The sequence below is a fragment of the Neovison vison genome, chromosome 14 (genome assembly GCF_020171115.1).
Source record: "Neovison vison isolate M4711 chromosome 14, ASM_NN_V1, whole genome shotgun sequence".
In the NCBI taxonomy this organism is placed as follows: Eukaryota; Metazoa; Chordata; class Mammalia; order Carnivora; family Mustelidae; genus Neogale; species Neogale vison.
The window spans coordinates 10,370,594-10,388,720 of record NC_058104.1 but is presented as its reverse complement, the minus strand read 5'-3'; the positions used below and the strand labels follow the sequence as shown (position 1 = coordinate 10,388,720).

General features: G+C 58.5%; 1 protein-coding gene and 1 long non-coding RNA gene across 8 annotated transcripts in view; one reads left to right on the top strand and one right to left on the bottom strand.

Annotated features, from left to right (window-relative positions):
• Nucleotides 1-1,551: 1,551 nt before the first annotated feature.
• ORAI2 (ORAI calcium release-activated calcium modulator 2) overlaps nucleotides 1,552-18,127 on the bottom strand; it is an 18,674-nt gene continuing 2,098 nt past the window's right edge. The window contains exons 1-3 of one of the 7 annotated variants that reach the window (XM_044233561.1): nucleotides 14,895-15,226; nucleotides 9,290-9,527; nucleotides 1,552-4,551 (exon numbers count right to left, since the gene is read on the bottom strand). In XM_044233561.1, the coding sequence (XP_044089496.1) occupies nucleotides 4,012-4,551; nucleotides 9,290-9,527; nucleotides 14,895-14,959 (843 nt within the window). In that variant the 5' untranslated portion in view covers nucleotides 14,960-15,226 and the 3' untranslated portion in view covers nucleotides 1,552-4,011. Of the gene's footprint in view, nucleotides 4,552-9,289; nucleotides 9,578-12,194; nucleotides 12,267-13,145; nucleotides 13,193-13,852; nucleotides 13,939-14,308; nucleotides 14,322-14,894; nucleotides 15,227-18,127 lie in introns of those variants that run through there. The other 6 variants (XM_044233565.1, XM_044233563.1, XM_044233566.1 and 3 more) reach the window with 6 other exon arrangements.
• Nucleotides 12,491-13,859, top strand: LOC122895829. The gene is made up of 3 exons (XR_006382319.1): nucleotides 12,491-12,590; nucleotides 12,715-12,843; nucleotides 13,760-13,859. It is a non-coding gene; the product is annotated as an uncharacterized LOC122895829 (long non-coding RNA).

The following is an 18,127-nucleotide window of genomic DNA, read 5'->3' as shown; positions in this document are numbered from 1 at the left end:
CGTGGTCAAGTTGGTGACTCTAGGTTGGGTTTGTCCTTGAAGCTACACCACGAAGACCATCAGGTTCAGTGTGCCCACTTCGGCATCCGCCGCTCGTGCCGCCCACTGGGACGGGGCTGGGAAGGCCGGGCGGGGTGGCTCAGCCACAGGCTGAGGGGTGTAGTGGCTGCTTAGCCCCGGACTTGAGGTGGCCGTCACTGTGTTCCCACGCTCTGCGTCCACACCAGACATGCTGTGCGGACCGTTCTGTCCCGGTGGTCTGGCGGCCTCGGGCTCGGAGGAACGATGGGCCTTCCGGGAACGTACGAACACAGAAGCGTCCGGTCTGAGGCTGACTTCCTGCCCCGTCGTCTTCCACAGTCGGCGGAGAGCACAGCTGACAGCCTGTCCTGCTTTGAAAGATGTTAAGGAAACTCAGGGCCATTTATTGGAGCTGGGGCTGGTCCCGGCGGGGAGCTCGGGTCTGGGAAGCCTCCTCTGGGTCACTCCTGTTGAGACTCTAGTAGAACCTGTCTGTACTGTGTCCCCGGTAACTGGGGGGGTGCTGCAGGCATCAAGGGCTGGGAAGAGGGGTCCGCGGGTTCTAAATGGGCCCAGTGAGGAATCTTGGCTCAGTCCTGTGCCCCTTGTCCTGCTGGCCTGTGCCCAGGGCTCCGTGGACCCTCCCTCGCCACCTTCTGGAGGCATGGGAGTCGAGACAGCCTTCTGTGGGTTGGCTGCACTCCCCGGGGAGATGGTCGGTGCAGGGGGCCTGCCCGACGCGGCTTCTGCTTCAGGCGGAGCTCAGCCCTCCTTTAGACCCAGGGGCCTGGCAAGTCCTCCTCCTGGGCGGCAGCAGCAGGTGGGCCACCCCCCGGCTGGATTGGCAGAACTTGTCCCTGTTTGCACACCTGACCCCTAGGAGCCTCGAGGTTGAAGGGCCTGCAAGTTAAAAATAATAAAAGACAGACGTCCTTTCCTAGACGGGGCCTCGGTGGGGAACAGTTACAAAACCGAAACATCTGGGAGATTCTCGAAAGGGTCACTTGGCTGTGGGAGAGCGTCCCTGTCCTGACGCCAGAGCCGCAGGTACCCGGGACAGAGAAGACGCCACCGAAGGACCAGAGCCTCAGTGGCTCCTGACCTGGAGGGTGTGGATGAGGACCGTCAAGCAGGCCCCCTTCAGATGGGCTCTGCGGGTGCTCAGCCACCCGCGGGGCTGTCCCTTGCTGTGTTTCTAGAAAAGCGGGAGCCCGCTGGGGAAGGGAAGGGAGGCAGCAGGCAGGGATGCTCAGTTCTCTTGGGGCCCCACCTGGAGGGACCCTCCCAGCATGTCTGGGCCTGAGCACCCGCCTCCCCGTTCCAGAGGGGTCACTGCCCTCGCCTGGGAAACCTGTTAAGACGTGAGGCCGGTGACCAGCAATTCGGAAGAGGCAGGAGGGGCTTCAGGAGGAGGGGTCTGCCCTCTGGGAGGCACCAGGCACTGCGGGGGCGGGGGGGTAATGGGGGAGCACCAGGGGCTCCTGCCTGTCACCTCAGCCACGGCGCTCTGCCAAGAAGAGAGAGGATGCGTCACAGATTGACTTGTTTATTCAGCTCAATCCCGGGCAACTACTGGAAAACCCACGCACAGGCCAGGGGTCATGTTCACCGGATGTGAGGCCCAGCGTCGTGCATAATCAATCAATCAGCGCGAGACAGGTGACCGCCGCCACGAGCCCTGAAGCATTCCGACTCAACGCGGTTTGAGCCCCACCAGACTTTCCTAGAAGACGCTAGAATCCACTCTGCCCTCGCAGTTTCTAAAATAGAAACACTTGAGTGTTCTGGCCAGGTACTAAATGGAGACCGTGCTCCACTTTGGAAAGGGCCTCAGCGTACCCACGGGGGCTCCGCTCGGGAGCACCGGGAAGGCTCCGCTCGGAGGAAACTAGGCCAGGCCCTCGCTGGCTCCAGGGCACCTCACGCCGAGCGGCCGCGGCGCCTGGAAGGCTTCCCGACCGGGTTCAACCTCCAGAAACTGCCATTCCAGCCCATCGTCGGCCTCCCTTCTCCCCCCGGCCTGCCTGCTGAGTTGCGTCTGCAGCTCCCAACGCCAGCTGACCCTCCCCTCTCCCCCAGAGCTCTGGGGCTACCCTGAGACTCCACACCGACCGCCAGTCCCCAGACCCATGGTCCTCTCTGTCCCGCAGAAACTCCGCTTGCCCCACGCCTTGGGGAGCTAGGAGAACACTCCAGACGAAGGAACAAGAGCAAGGTTCTAAGCAGCATTAAGAACACAGGATGCGGCATCTTCGCTACCCATGTGGCATCGTCCTGGGTCACCCAGTGTCCCGCCCGAGGTGGCGAGGCCAGCAGCTCTGTCGGCGGAGCAGGCATTAACCACCGGCCTCCCAGCTGGCTCTGGGGGTGCTTTCCAGTCTGGCAAGCCGGGCATGTCTGGCGCACTTGGGGTAGGGGCACTTGATGGCCCAGGGAAGGGAGGCCAGCACGGCCCCTCTCCGAAGGCTCAGGCTAGAGGATGCGGCTGCTGCCCACTCCCCACTGTGGGGAGGAGGCTGCCTGTGCAGTCCCTGCCAGGACACAGAGCAGCCGTCTTACAGCGACGCTGACACAAGCAAATACTCACGAAGCCACACAAGCCTTTTCAACAAGGCTGCGGGACAGAACAGACATGCACTAGACAGCAAGCAAGCACGGGCAGAGGTCTGCGGAACAGCCGGGCCGCGCCCGTGGACGACGCCAGGCTCTCGTCTGGCTCCACGGAACCCGACGTCCGGACTCCCATAACCTCCCGACTTACCACGGCGACTCCCGGCATGGCTCACAGACAGCCCCATGGCATTTTGGTTATGTGTTAAGGTTTATGTCCTCAATGGTACGTCACGTTCCCTGCAGCCACAGCCAGGCCGGCCGGGATTTCTCGGCACGGGCCACCCAGACCCCACAGAGACGCCCTCAGAGCACGACGTCCCCCGATGACGGAAACAAGGCAGGCTCCCTGTCGGGCTGCAGCGGGCCGATGCGGTAAGCGTGGGTTTGGAAAGCAGCTCAGGGTGCTGTATGCTCGCCCCTACATGCGCGGCCGTGGAAATGGGTGAGCCGGGCCCTACGTGTGGCCGAGAGGCCTGGCGTTTGGCCAGGTCAGGCCGATGGGCCTTGTCTAGAGAGGAAGCCCCCAGGCCACGTCTTCCCTCCTCCTGGGGGAGAGGGGAAGCATTTTGCGCACTCTGGCAAGGGCCTTTGGCAGCTGTAGCCTAGAGGAGCCACTGACGCGGGCTCAGAAGCCAGTTTGTAGTTGGAGGCCTCTGGACTGTGAGCCCTTTCCCCAACCTGGCGACTGCTGGGTCAAAACGCCCAGGGCTCCAGGCTGGCTAGGCAGAGAGAATGGAGCCCAGTGTGCCCAGAGCACCCAGTTAAAGGTCTCTGTAGGTGGACATCTCTCATGGGATGCCCAAAGATGCACCTCCTGGCCTGGCCAGGCCTCCGTCCTTGGAAGTCTTCCCAGGGGACGAGACCAGTCCGATGCCCGGCTGAGCGCCCACCGCGCCCGCTGAGCGGACCTGGGACCCCAGCTCCTGCCCTCCCCGGTCAGCCCGGCCACCTAATCCCCCCAGGATAGGGGAGGGAAGCACCAGGCCAAGCTGTGGGCCTGCGCCCCATCTCCTTGCAGCAGGGTGGCACGTGAGACCCACACCCCAGGTGGCACGGCGCGGTCCCTTCTCTGAAACCCTCAGCCCTCCCCCGAGCGCCGAGCCTGCCCGTGACGCCCGTCTCCCGCCGCAGGGCATCCCCAGGCCCCGGACGCGGGCGGTTTTGTTCTCCGCTGTTGGCAACAGACTCTCTCTTTCTTCTCCAGGTCCCCGTCTTCTGCGGGAGGCCCAGCCGGCCGGGCTTCCCGGCGCGAGGACGGGGGTAAGACTTTGGTCTGGAACGGCGCGGCAGTGGGCAGTGTCGGGGCGGCCGGGCCGGCAGCTCCACGCCCACACCGGGCCGGGCCGGGCTGGGCCGGGGGTGGGGCAGGGGCGCGGCTCACACGGCCTGCAGGCTGCGCTCGTGCCCGTCCAGCTGCACCTTGAGCTTGTGCAGCTCCTCGATCTCGCGGTTGTGCCGCTCGGTTTTGTGGCGCACCAGGGAGCGGTAGAAGTGGAGGGTGAAGACCACGAAGATGAGGCCCACGGGCACCATGATGATGGTGGACACGAGGGCAGCCTGCCAGCCCGTGTGGCCGCCGGGGCCGGGCGGGGGGCCGGGCTGGCGGCGCGCGTCCACGGGCAGGAACTTGATCCAGCAGAGCAGCACGACCTCGGCCAGGAAGAGCAGGATGCCCAGCACGGTGGAGAAGCCCCAGGCCAGCTCGATGTAGGGGTGCATGCGCTCGTGCGGGGACTCGCTGATGGAGTTGAGGTTGTGGATGTTGCTCACGGCCTCCACGTTGGGCAGGATGCACGTGCTGATGAGCAGGGCGAACAGGTGCACGGCCACCAGCACCGTGGTGCAGGCGCTGAAGGCGATGAGCAGCGGCCGCGGGTACTGGTACTGCGTCTCCAGCTGCACCTCCACCATGGCCACCTGCGAGGCGGGGGGGCGGGGAGGGGGGCGCTGGGCTGGGGCCGTGCAGGGCAGGGGGTGCCCGCCTCGCCCTGCGCACGCTTCAGCATCTGTTTTCTCAGGCGCTGAAGGACCTCCCACCGAGGAAGGAGCTGGAAGGCACAGGGTGGGGAACGGCAGGGCTCACCCCTCCGGGGGGCCTTCCTGGCACCGAATACGGGGGGTTCTCCGGGTACCGGGCTTTGAGCCAGGACTGAGGCCACACTCCTCGGGAACCCGTGGCTTGGCTTAGCCGCCAAACAACGCTGTTTTCAAACAATAAAAAACTGGGGTGCCTGGCTCAGTCGGTTGAGCGTCTGCCTTCGGGTCAGGTCATGATCCCAGGGTCCTGGGATCGAGCCCCGTGTAGGGCTCCCTGCTCAGCGGGGAGCCTGCTTCCCCCTCTCCTACTCCCCCTGCTTGTGCTCTCTCTCTGTCAAATAAAAAAATAAAATCTATAAAAATACCTGTAAAAAAAACCCACTTCCAAAGGGTAACAAGAGAAAGGTGGTACTGGGGGCTCCTGGCCGGCCCAGACTGAGCTACAAACCTGGACAGCCTCACGTGGACATCGGGGTGCATCAGGCAGTGGAGACCAGACACCCTAGGGAGAAACCCGCATCTCCAAGGCCAGGACTGGTGACAGGAATGAGGGCGAAGGTGACAGGGCCTGGGGGAAGGGGGCTGGGCTGGGCAAAGAGCTGAGTCATCACCCACAGTCAAAGGGAGACCAGGCCAACAGGTAAGGCCTGAAACGGATAAATCCAGAAACCGCAGTCTGGAGAAAGCTGTTCCGAAAGGAGGGGCCCGCAGTCACCGCGGCGGCGGGGACGGGAGGCAGCGTAGAGCCTCAGGCACTCCTTCGTCTGTAAACTGCCAGCATGTATGAACTTTGATAAAATAAAAACCATTTTTGTTATCTTTTTTGAACCAAAAAAAATTTTTAAGCTCACACCCCTGAGATCAAGGGTGACCCGCTCAACGGACTGCCAGCCAGGCGGCCCCCAAATGAGTTTTAAACAAAAGAAAAAAGAAAAAAGGGGGACCTGGGTGGTGCAGTTGGCTGAGCGTCTGACTCTTGGTTTTAGCTCAGGTGGTGATCTCAGGGTTGTGAGGTCGAGCCCCACTTCTGGGATCCACACTCAAGGGAGTCGGCTGGAGATTCTCCCTCTCCATCCGCTGTTCCGCCCCCAACTCATATGCGTTATGTGCGCACTCTCTCTCAGGAAGGAAGGAAGGAAGGAAAATCCTCAGAGGAAACCAGAAGTTCCAGCCTATTTCTGTGGCAGTGGATGCCTATAGCCAGCAGGGCAGGACCTGCTCAGCCCAAGGCCTAAAGGGCATTCAGACCTCAGACTAGGAAATGGGCTCCTGCTTTGCTTCCCCGAGGGTAGAACCCAGTCCACAGAGAATGGCTCCCTCTGTGGCCTGGCACTGTGGACTTCCCCCAGGGAACGGTTTAGTCCAGGCCTGGCAAGGACTCTAGGGCTCACCAAGGGCCTTCTCCCGGGTACCCAGAGGTAAGAAACCAGACCAGTCAAGGAAAGGGGAGGGAAGGCAGAACGAAGCCGGAGGAAGGCTTTTCTACCCACTGTGTTTACTTCCTAGATCTAAGCCATCCCGTTTTAAAAATTTTACAAGAAAGATTTCACAACTTCCAGCAACTACCGCCTCCTAGAGTGAGTGACTCATCGTCTCAGCAGAGATGGAACATTTGATAGGTAAAAAGAAGATACGGCAGTCCTAGTGGACCACAGCTGAACAGAAACTCAGAAGTGGTCACCGCTCCATACAGACAGTTGCCACACCACACAAGTTGAGGGACGGTCTTTTCTCAGTGCCCCCTGTGGCCTGGGCAGGCTCCTGCTACCACAAAGGACATGGCTCAACAAGAGGAGGTTGTAAACCACAGAGGGCGCCGAGGTAAGAAACAATGCTAAGTAAAAGGCCTACAGTAAGAAACCAGTTTTGCTCAGCCTTCAGGAGAGAAAGGGCCAACAGGTCATTTTTCAATGTGTTTATGCAAAGATTTTATGAGGGGGCCTCGGATCACTGGTTCTGTGTGTTTGCGGAAGGATAAACCTGAAGAAACAGGCTCACCGCGGGCATAAGTACTTTGCCGTTAGAACAGCTTTGCACTTCTAATTAGGGGATATAGAACACGAAGGGAGAGACCACCTAGCAAACTGCCTCTTCACTTCTGCTCGTCCCTGCCCCTCGTGGGCCACCGTGTCTGACACGCTCTCTGCCCATCTGTGTGTGTGTCTGCCTTCTCCCGCGCTCAGCCACTCTCTGAATCCTGACCTGGTCTACGCTAGTCCATTGGGTCGGCGGCTGCTGTCCCCACCGCTGGTCTTTGCACCCCGCTGTTTCTACTGCCTTCCACTTCCCCGTTACGGCCGACTCTCTGGTGTGTATTAGGCTGCGGCAGCCACCCTGAGAGGAACCTTCTAGAAGGGAGGGTGAGGGCAGGGTACAGCTCCTGAAATGTAGCCCAGACTGCGTTAAGGGAGCACGTGCAGGCAGAGGAGACAGTCTGTAAATGCTGAAGAAAGGAATTACTGCTGGCAAGGGTGACCGCCATCGCCAAGCTAGGGATGGACAGCGGCACCCTGTGGGTGCATCCGGGCCCTCCCATGCCGGTCTCCCTGTGGTCACTATTTTCATTCTAAGACAATTTCCTACCCTGCGGGCTGCCACGCAGTCTTATACTTGTCCTCCAGAACCCACTCTTTATATGATAACCGAACAGGGCCAATTTCCTGATTTCATTTATTTAAGATTTTATATTTATTTTGAGAGAGAGAGGGAAAGCTCACATCTGAGAGTGGGGAAGGGTCTGAGGGAGAAGCAGAATTCCCCGCTGAGCAGGGAGCCGGATGCGGGGCTCGATCCCGAGACTCTGGGATCGTGACCTGAGCCGAAGGCAGACCCGTCACTGACTGAGCCACTCACGCGCCCCCCCGCACCCCATTTTCCAATTTTAAATGAGTGGTTCTGGAGGCTTCTGTGGGTGAGCCCTTTTGGGGGCTGGGAAAACAGCGGAGCTTCTCTAAGTCTGCAGATCTAAGTTTCTGGAAGGCCAGGGTTTAAGAAGACATTTAAGACAGGAAAGGACTTCTGAGACCCGGGGCCCCCACACAAAGGAAACCCGACGTCCATGATACTCCCCACGGTTTGTTTTCCACAGGCCCAAAAATAATCCTAAGAGCGGGCCAGACGAGCGTAACGCAACCCTATAATTCCGCGGTGGAGAAAACAAGCTCTCGCTTTCCTAGTGTTGTTTATATTTCTCACACGTGTCCCTTCAGAGGAAGCTTGAGAAAGCATTCTGTCTTTTGCTCGTTATGGAAACCACGGGAAGAAAATCACTCAAACCACGGTTGTGCCCCGCGCAAGTATACCCTTCTGAAGTTATGTTAAGAATAAGTAAATCAATATCATGCAACACTGAAATGAAGCCTTCACTTTAAACTACAGATTTAAACCCAACCTTCTAGCCTCTAAGCTTGGTGGCCTCCGCCACGCCCTGACCACACAGGTTTTCCCAGGGTGGCCTGTACCAGCGAGAGAGCAGGCCCCTGCCACAAGACCGGCCACAGTGCCTCATTCTGACGGCTTATTTTCTGTCCTACCGACCTGACAACAAACACTCTGGGCTTTGGAAAAATAACAATTGTTTTTTACATTAAAGAAAAAAATTGGGGCACCTGGTGGCTCAATCAGTTAAGCATCTGCCTTCGGCTCAGGTCATGATCCTGAGGTCCTGGGATCGAGCCCTATGTTGGCGGGGGGGGGTCCCTGCTCAGTGGGGGGCCTGCTTCTCCCGCTCCCTCTGAAGCTCCCCCTGCTTGTGCGTGCACGCTCTCTCTCAAATAAATAAACAAAATCTTTTTAAAAATTTTTTTTAAATGAAGAAAAACATTATTCCCACCAGATAGGACCTCTAAGCATACCACAGAGAAAGAGGGGCGGTCACTCCCGTGCTCATACTCTGAACCCTGGCTTAGGGCACCACACAGTTCTGCCCGAGAGCGACTCTTATCCTGGGGAATGACTCAGAAGGAAAGCTGCAGCCTGAGAGCCTGGAGGCAGGCCAGGGACTCTGCTTCATCACCAGGAGGCCACATGTGGGACGGCGGGGGAGGCGATCTGTGTCCCAAGCCGGGCTAACCCAAGCGAACCCCAATAGATCCTAATCGCGCTCCATCCTTCAGATTTCCCCTCTCAGGCGGTGCTCGGGCTGGGGCGGACATGGGCACTTTCCTCCCTGGACACTGAAGCTGTTTCAGTCGAGTTCAACTTCCCTGCCAGGTAAACTGCTCTGTGGGAATGTCAGAAGGGGGCTTTCTCGGGGCGCCTGGGTGGCTCAGTGGGTTAAGGCCTCTGCCTTCGGCTCGGGTCATGATCCTAGGGTCCTGGGATTGAGCCCCGCATCGGGCTCTCTGCTCAGCGGGGAGCCTGCTTCCTCCTCTCTCTCTGCCTGCCTCTCTGCCTACTGTGATCTGTCAAATAAATAAATAAATAAAAAGAAAAAAGAAAAGAAGGGGGTTTTCTGTGGCCTCCAGGGCTTGGGGACTTCTTGGGGAGACTTCCTAAGGGTCCGTCCTGACAGCCAGTAGGGCCCAGAGAGAACTCTTTGCTCCCTGGAACGCTGCAGGAGTCCGACAGCAGAAGCCCACCCTGCAGGCCACGGGTCCTGCCACGGGTCTGCACTCACCATGGCAAAGCCCGAGAGGAGGGCAGAGGTCCGGCTGGACGCCTTCAGCTTGGCTCTGCTCAGGTACAGCTTTCTCCAGGACAGGGCCTGCACGGAGTGGTGGTTGGACGTGACCAGCTCCAGGTAGCTGCGGCGGACCCAGTCTCGGTAATCCATGCCCTTGTGGCCGGGTTCAGAGCAGGCGGGAGTGGAGGGGTCCACAGGCACGTTGAGCTCGGCGCTCATGGTGGGAGCCAGGCTGGGGGCAGGAGAGAGACACTCTCAGGCATCCCAGAGGGTCCCCGAGACCTGGAAAAGCCAGAAGCTGGGCAAGTTAACCTTCTCTGGGACCTGCTGTACACACCCTTCACCAGGGGCAGTGTTGCGAGTGGGGCCCATCTGTGGGGGAGGAAGGTCAGGAGGGCATTTCCAGGACACCCCCGCCCTGAGCCACCCACTTCGCATCCATCGTGCCTCCACAAAGCTAATGACCCAGGCTTCCACCCCTGCGTCAGAAATGCTCCAAGGAAGCGTGGCTTGCGGTTGAACAAGCACGGAAGGAAACCTCCAAATTGTTCCTCTCTTCGGGGAATAGGGAGCTACGGCCTATGTACTGACCGATCCTAGGACCCGGTCACTAGGCCGAGGTTGGCTCCTACACTGTGATCCTGGACATGACATCTGCACGTTCGGACCCCAAGCATCTTCCAGTGGGGACATCTCTACCCCTACAGGGCTCAGAAACAAAATAACGGACCCGAAGACTCAAAACCGCTTTTCAACACCCAGGCGCCAACCATGAAATACACATTTCCACGCCGGGGCTCATTTCTCAAATCCAACTTGAATTTTGATCGGCGCAGTTCACCCCCAGAAATACTCGGGGTTTGGGGACTAAAGGAAAGCCACATCCAGGCTCTGATGGAAACGATGAGCAAAAGAAAAAACTGAGCCAACCCACAGGAGCAGGTTCCACAAAGCAGCGGAGGCCGGCGGCACTGTGGTCATCCCAGGTAGGTTATCTGGTTTGGCAATAACATGGCTCGAAGATCGGAAGGACCAATCTGTTAAGATTTGTGAATTTAAACCCAAATCTCCAGTAATCCAGATAGGGGACTGACCATCTCCTATGGCCCAAGGGGCCGGCCCACACGGCAGCACGCTGGGCTCGGCTCTAATTAATCTGTAGGGCAGACTTCAAGGGCACAGGCACCTCGCAGCTTGCCTGGCATCAGATATTACTTGTGCGTCCAGAGCCCACAGGCCCCACCGAAAACCTACTTAAAGCTACTATGAACAGATCAGTGTTTCCAGGTCCCAGGGAGCATGGCCGGGGTTGGGGGGGACGGAGAGTACGGGCTGTTTACCAAGGTCCGTGGCTGTGGGAAGGGGCCAAGTTGGATCTATCCATGTCAATCTCTAAAAGGGCTCTGTGGGAAGGTCCGGGAGGTGGGGAAGAGCTCTCTCTTTTGGGGTGCCTTCCTCCTTTTCTTTTTCCTTCTCCCACACATCACACAAGTGAGTGGACGGGTGAAAGTCACCAGCTTCGCCCCCTCAGAGGGTCCGTCTTCTGCACTCCGTCCAGCAGATGCTTACTGGGCTCTGAGGTCAGGCTGTAGTTGGTACTCAGGCCTCAGAGATGGAAGTGGGGAGGGTCCGCTCTGCCGCTCCCAGTGGGGGAGCAGCGTCTGGGGGTGATTATCACCCAGTGAGCTAAAGGTTGCTTTAGTGGCGAGGGGTGAGGGTCAAAGAGCAGAGGAGGGGCTGGCTGCCTTGCCCTCAGGGAGACGGTCCCTGCTGGGGAGCAAGAACAGACTTAGTAAAGGCAGCCCTAGCAAACAGGAACCCTCCCTCAAGGAGGAGACACTGCCGGCACGGGAGGGTTCGGAGAGGCAAGGCGCCGTGGCAGGGAGGCCAGCTGGCTGCAGAAGGGGTCCAGGAAATGCACGGGGGATGGCTGGACTCAAGATGGACAGTGGAGGCAGAGGGCTTTGGGGGCTGAGAGGGCCGACGGTGGCCTCTGGGTAGTGGCCAGCCAGTCGCAGCCCCGCACAGGTCCTCAGAGTGGCAGGGAGTCGAAGGAAGGGCGCGCCGTGTGTCTGCTTGGAGTCTGGGTCTCCAGGCAGGCCTGCGGGTCCCGGAGATAGAAAGGCCACTTCCTGCTGAGGGAGCAGCCCGGACCGGATTCACATCCATCCAAACCGTCCCAGCCCCAGTGTCCTACCTTGCGCCAGACCTCCTCTCCCTAACCCTGGGAGAGGTAGAGTCTGGTCCTCACTCTCCCGGACGGGGTATGGGGCGAGACGGAACCGGACATTTCTGTCAGGTGGCAGAGGCTCCAAAAGGTGCTCTCCTGGCTGAACTTTGCAGGGGATTTTTGTTTTTTTATATATACGGGTTAGAGAAAAAAGCTCTTGTAGAATAACGGTGACTCTCTGAAGATGAGCTATTCTCCTTGGCAGGCCTGTCTGAATCTCTTCCAGGGGGTAGGTTTGGCGTTTGCCTGTCTTAACTTCCTTTAAACATCTGGGGCATGAGCAATGGCGAGTCTGTTTCTGACTCCGTCTTTGTCACACCCACAGGGGAGAGGGAGCGCACAGTCCCCACAGGGGTCTCCCAGAGGCGTCCACCTGCATCTGAGTCCCTTCCCCTAGGGAAGCCTCAGCAGCCGCAAGACACACACTCCGCCCCTGTCCCCGACCTCTGAGCCTTCTCAGCGCCGCACCCCGCCAGGATCCCATGGGGTTGGGGCCATCTGGCCACCCTCCAACGCCTGCAGCCACCCCAACCCGAGCCTGCCCAGGAGAAAGCCCATCCTCCCCACCCCCCCACCCCCCGTCGAGTCTCCCGGTGCAATCCCGTTCAGTCCCCCAGCAGGGCGGGGTACCCCCCCACACCCCGCCAACCCCCCAAGGCGAGCACTCACCGAGCTGCTCTGCCTGCCCGCCCGGCTCCACTCCGGCTCGGGCTTGCGGCGGGCGGCGTGGCCGCGTTGCCCTGTGGCCCCGTGGCCCGGCCGGGGCGCTGAGCACGGCCCCCTCCCTCCTTCCGCGCGTCCCGCCGGGTCCCCCCTCCCGGCCCCGCCCCCGCCGGCTGCCCCGCCCCCGCGGGCCACCGCAGCCGCTGTCAAGGCAACGGCGCGCCGCCATCACGTGGTTGGCCCATGGGGGCCGCCACGGGCCACGTGACCTGGCAGGCCGGGAGGGGAGGAGGGGGAAAGGGAGGGACGGGACTCGCTGCCCCTCCTGGGGGACCCCGGTGGCGCGGACCTGCTGGCCGGGACCACCCGGGCCGGAAGCCGGGGAGCGGAAACTGGCAAAAGGTGCGCATCTCTCCGGTTCCCCGGGCGCGCCGTGGGCCGCAGTGAACACGGGTTGGCTCGGCGGCGGAGGGGGCGGGAAGCCCGGGCATCCCTCGCTCTCACCACCGCCTTCCTTCTCCCCCAGTGGTGCGGGCGGATGATACGGCCGCGCTTTCTCTGGTCCCTGGGTCTGGACAACAGGTGCCCGGCCTGCTCGAGTACTCGGTCCTTGGGTACTCACGCTTTGGCCCAAAGCGAGCACGGAGTCCCCAGGGTGAGTCCCAAAGGATGCCCAGGACAGGCCATGGGCCTTGTGGAGGGCTGGGGAGAGGCCAGGAGGGCACACCCTGCGGGGAGAGGGAACAGGTATCCCATTGTCTGGCCACAGGGCCAGAGGGGTGAGGTGGCTGGAGTGGGGAAGAGGGAAAGGTTCCTTCCCGCAGCCACACCCGCTGGCCAGGGTGGACCGTGGTGCTGCACACAGCACGCTGGAGCTGGTCAGGTGGTCACGGGGACCGTAGCCGGCCACCCCACCCCCCCAAGCCACAGGACCAGCCACACACGCGGGGTCCTCACCGGCATGCAGCTCACTTGGCCCCTGATGGGCGTCCACCAGACCGTTCCTGTTCAAACAGGAACATCTTTTCAGGAAGTGCATACGAATAATTAACTAAGAGACTAACTGAGACGCGAGTTGGGTTCCTATCGAGCCCCTGTGCCAGACGGCCCCTCGCAGTCCTTCCTGCGTGCCCTACATAGGATTTTTCCATCTGTCACAACCCTATCCGACAGTGACACATTTATCCAAATGAAAGAAAAATTCCACTCATGTCAACCGGTCCAAGTTTTCTGACAGCGGTAGGAAGAGAGGTGAATTGGATGTCAGGCCAAATCCATTTCTCTCTCAAGATGTATTTTAGAGGCCGGTCCTGAGAGCCAGAACAAGACCTTTTAATTCAGGAAGACACTCAAAAACAGACTAAGAAAATCCTAGGTCTGATTACTGACCCTCCGCCCAGCACACATGCGCACACATCACAGAGGGATTTAAGAATGGGATTAAGAATTGCATTTTAGGGGGCAGAACCCTCCAAACCCAACAGCTCTTTGTAAAATGATGTGGAAAACAGGAAGAAACACTTTGTAAACTAGAATCATTGCATCACAGATGACCCTTCTTTCCACGACAGAATCACTGGCTCTAATTTTCACCCCTGGAGTCTGACTGCACCCCCTTTAGAAACGTTCCAGCGAGTGGTGCCTCCAGCCCCAAGCGCGCTCACCCAGCGTGTCCAGACAGAAGCGAGATCTAAGTCATCATCGCTGGTGGTTTTCGGAGCCAGTTTCCCAACCACACACAGAAAATGGCTTTCTCCCCCAGAGAAGATTAAGGAAGGTGCCAGCACGGTGCTGAACAGAGAGGAGCAGTTAGAATGCCAAGAATTGGAGTGCCCGTCAAGTACACAACGACACAGAGGAGGGTCAGGGCAAGGCCCATGGGAGCGCCACCCAGCTGCCATGTCCAGGCACAGTCTGGGCTGTGATTTCCTGAGGAGTCTGGCCACGGCAAGTCGCTTCTTCTCCTTGGGCCTCAGCTTGGAAAAGATCCAATTCTCCAAGGCACATCCCAAGGGTCGATCATGTTCTGATTTTCCCACCAATGCACACCCTCTCATTCCAGGAAGACCACGGCCCCTGCTTTCCTTCTCCTGGGTCTTCTCATCTGGCTGGCTGCTCACCTGCTCGGGACGATGTAGCCAGCCTCCTGATAGTTCTGTCCCCTTGGCCACTGACTCCTGCACCTCCCACTTCCTGAGCCTTTCTCACCCAGCTGCCAGCCAGTTCCACCTTGCCTCCTAGCCTGTGCTGAGCCCGGCACCTCCCACCCCCGCCTCCCCTCCCATTCAGCCTGACCCCTTCCGACCTCTCCTACCACTGCTCCTCCCCTACTTCATGCCACACTTCTCAAGAGAGCTGTCGTCACCACTTCCTTCCCGGCCCTCAACAGCCCACTGCCACTGTGAAACTGACTCCAGGACAGATTTCCGCCGTGCCTTCCTCCCATCTAGAAACAACTCTCCTTGCTCCGGTGCCCGCACCTTTTTTTTAACCTGTGCAGCCTCCCCCTCTGCCGCCTGTCCCCTAGATGTGGGGGTTTCCCCCATTTCCCTCCCAATGGGTCCCACCCACTCCCCTTATTTCAAGGAGGCTGTTGACTCCAAATGGTCACCTCCAGCCCGGATCTCCCTCATCCTGGCAGGGCATGTCCCAAGACCCCCCCCCCACACACACACACTCACAGCTGAATTCCTTATCTTTCCTCACCTGCTTGCTCCACCTCCTGGGTCCCCGGTCTCAAGGAGTTCCACCAGCCACCCAGCTGGTGACATTACAGATCTGCTCTCACCCCCATCCTGTGAACTCTCCCGTTTGTCCCTGGTCCCACAGGTCCCACGCTAATTCAGGCCCTCGTCACCTCTGTTCTGCATTCCTGTAAGACCTTTCCACCTGTCCCCTTCCCGTCTAATCTCCACACTCTCAAGTGGAAAAATTCCCATCTCTCCAGCCCTTCAGGTTTCCCTGCGGCCTTGGATCAACTTTAATCCCCCTAACCTAGTGACTCAGGCTGTGACAGGGCATCTGCTACTAATCCGGACTCAGCTTGCTTTCTTAAAACTGCTGTGAGCCACCCAGCTCAGCTCAGCTCAGCCCTGCCCACATCCCGGAGGCCTGGGTCACATGCCATCCTGTGCTATGGGGCCATCACACTGACCTTTCTCTTGTCTGTGTCTCGTATCAGATCTGGAGCTCCTTCAAGCCAAGGCCTGTGTCTTGCTCACCATCATCCCCAGTGCTGGGCCAAGTACACTTACGGATCTTTGAGATGAAGCTTTTGGTCCTATTCAACATTTGCTATATTCTGTGGAATAAGAAAACTGAAAAGTGCTTCAGGACCTGTGCCATGGTGTTTTCTTTACAGAAATATATTAAAATACGATAACAGGGCACCTGGGTGGCTCAGTGGGTTGGGCCGCTGCCCCGGCTCGGGTCATGATCTCAGGGTCCTGGGATCGAGTCCCGCATCGGGCTCTCTGCTCGGCGGGGAGCCTGCTTCCTCCTCTCTCTCTCTCTGCCTGCCTCTCTGCCTACTTGTGGTCTCTGTCAAATAAATAAATAAAATCTTTAAAAAAAAAATACGGTAACAGTAGCTCACTTTAGTCAAGCATGCGCCAAAAGGTAGACATAAATGAACTTGCACAGGGGAGAAGGCGTACCCGGTTCCAGCGCCACTGCCGAAGGAAACTGAGTCCTCCCCGCTCCCCTTCCAGGCAGCCTGAATATAACTGAATTATATTCCTATTTCAGAAAGTCAACAAAATATCACTCCTCTAACTCAAATGAATAATTGGCTTTTTCCAAAAAGCTCCATGTCGCAAACAGGAAAGGGAACTTGAACTAGTTACAGTCCTCGACAGGTTCCAAGTCCGTTTCTGAGGATACAGGGACACCTGCGGCAGCAGCTTCCGGGGGGGCGCGTCTGAAATGCCTGAGCAGCGAACAGTCGGGCCTCCCGGACCCGGTCTGGCAGTCTGGAGGTCTGAGGCGGGCTCTGCGGCGGCCTGGGGCATCACATCTGCAGCCCCGGCACACACACGCTGACCGTGTGCCCCTGTTCAGGCTCTTCCTGCCACAGGGGCTGTTGTTCAGGTACAAACAACTTCCCTGCCTAATTTCAGGCCCTGAGATTTGCTCAGTCACCGAACCGGACATCACCGAGTACCTGTGATGTCCAAGGCCCCGTGCTGGCACTAGAGGTAAAGCAAAGCACAGGACAGGTAGGTCCCCGCTCTGGTGGCGCTCAGAGTTGACCGGGGGATGTGAGGGACGCTGGTGTGGCAGGAGGCTGAGCAGCGGACAAGGGATGGGTGCGAGGAAACAGAACAGGCTGGGTTCCCGCCGAGGCCAGGGCATGGGCGGGAAGAGGCAGAGCAGGGGTGAGAGAGTGGGACACGGACCCAGGCTGAGGCAGAGGCTCCAAAGGGAAGCTGAAGCCACAACTCGGAAGACAGCCGTTGAGGGCGGTATTTAAGGCCGTGGCGGGTCAGACTAAGATCTCCTGGGGCCTGAGTGTTGACCATAAAAGGCAGTGCACTAGGTCACCCTAACATTTAGAATTTGAGCAGAGAAGCAAGCCAGGGAAAGGCAGAAGGCAGTGCTGTCAGCGATGCTAAGGGTCTGGGCTTCTATACAATACAGACGCCCCCGGGCTGGATGCGGCAACACTGGAGGCTCCCTGGGATGATGGGAGTGGTGGAAGCAAACGCAGACTTCTCTGGAAGTTGGGTTGAGAAGGGAGGAGGTACATGGGGTGGCGGTTTACAGGAGAGCCTGGGGCAGTGGCCCTGCTCTGGTGTTGCGGCTGGGGGGTGGGGGCGTGCACCAGGCAGGGCACGTGGGGCAAGCTGGACAGGATGAAGTGGTGGGGCAGGAGGCCTCAGCCTGAACCTCTGCTTTCTCTCTGCTCTAGGAGTTGGGTACTCGCCGCGGGGGACAGGGCCGGGAAAGGACACGTGAAAACACATGATGGGAGATGAACGCAGTAGGGAAGACCGAGGGATAGGCGGGGAGTGCTGGTTCCCTCCCATGTGACTTCTCTGGTCCTACATTCAGAGCGGGACAGAGGAGTCCAGCTCCGATCCCCCCGGTGAGACCAAGTACTGTGCGCACAGGGAATACAGCAGTGACGTCCAATCCGTGCTCCGGGAAACGCCGCTCTCCGGAAGGCCAGGCTGGCTCGCGCACGCTCCCTCACTCTCCAAACACACGCACAGTTGGTTCTCATGATTCATGGTAGTTATTGTGTTCCAGAAAGTCACTGCAAATGCTGGGTGCGGATTAGTGAATACTGAACCACTGCTGCTTGGGGAAACAGGGGTGTTTTTGTGACACCCCCCCACCCCCGTCACATCAACCAATCGTCACATAACCGTGTTTTATGTGTATTTTTGTTTATAAACACTTTCATTGGGGGTGCCTGGCTGACTCAGTCGGGGAAGCATAGGACTTTTTTTTTTTAAGTTATTTTATTTTTATGGGGGAGAGGGGCAGAGAGAGAAAATCTCAAGGAGGCTCTGTGCCAGGGGCTCGGTCCCACGACCCCGAGATCTGACCTCACCCGAAATCCAGAGCTGGAAGCTTAACCGACGGACTGAGTCACCCAGGTGCCCTGAGCATGCAACTCTTGATCCAGGGCTTGTGAGTTCAAGCCCTACGTTGGGTGGAGATAACTTTAAAAAAATCTTAAGAAATAGGGGCGCCTGGGTGGCTCAGTGGGTTAAAGCCTCTGCCTTCAGCTCAGGTCATGATCCCAGTGTCCTGGGATTGAGCCCCACATCAGGCTCTCTGCTCAGCGGGGAGCCTGCTTCCTCCTCTCTCACTGCCTGCTTCTCTGCCTACTTGTGATCTGTCAAATAAATAAATAAATAAATAAAATCTTTAAAAAAAAAAATCTTAAGAAATAAAAATTTAAAAAATGAAAACACTGGGTGGCTCAGTGG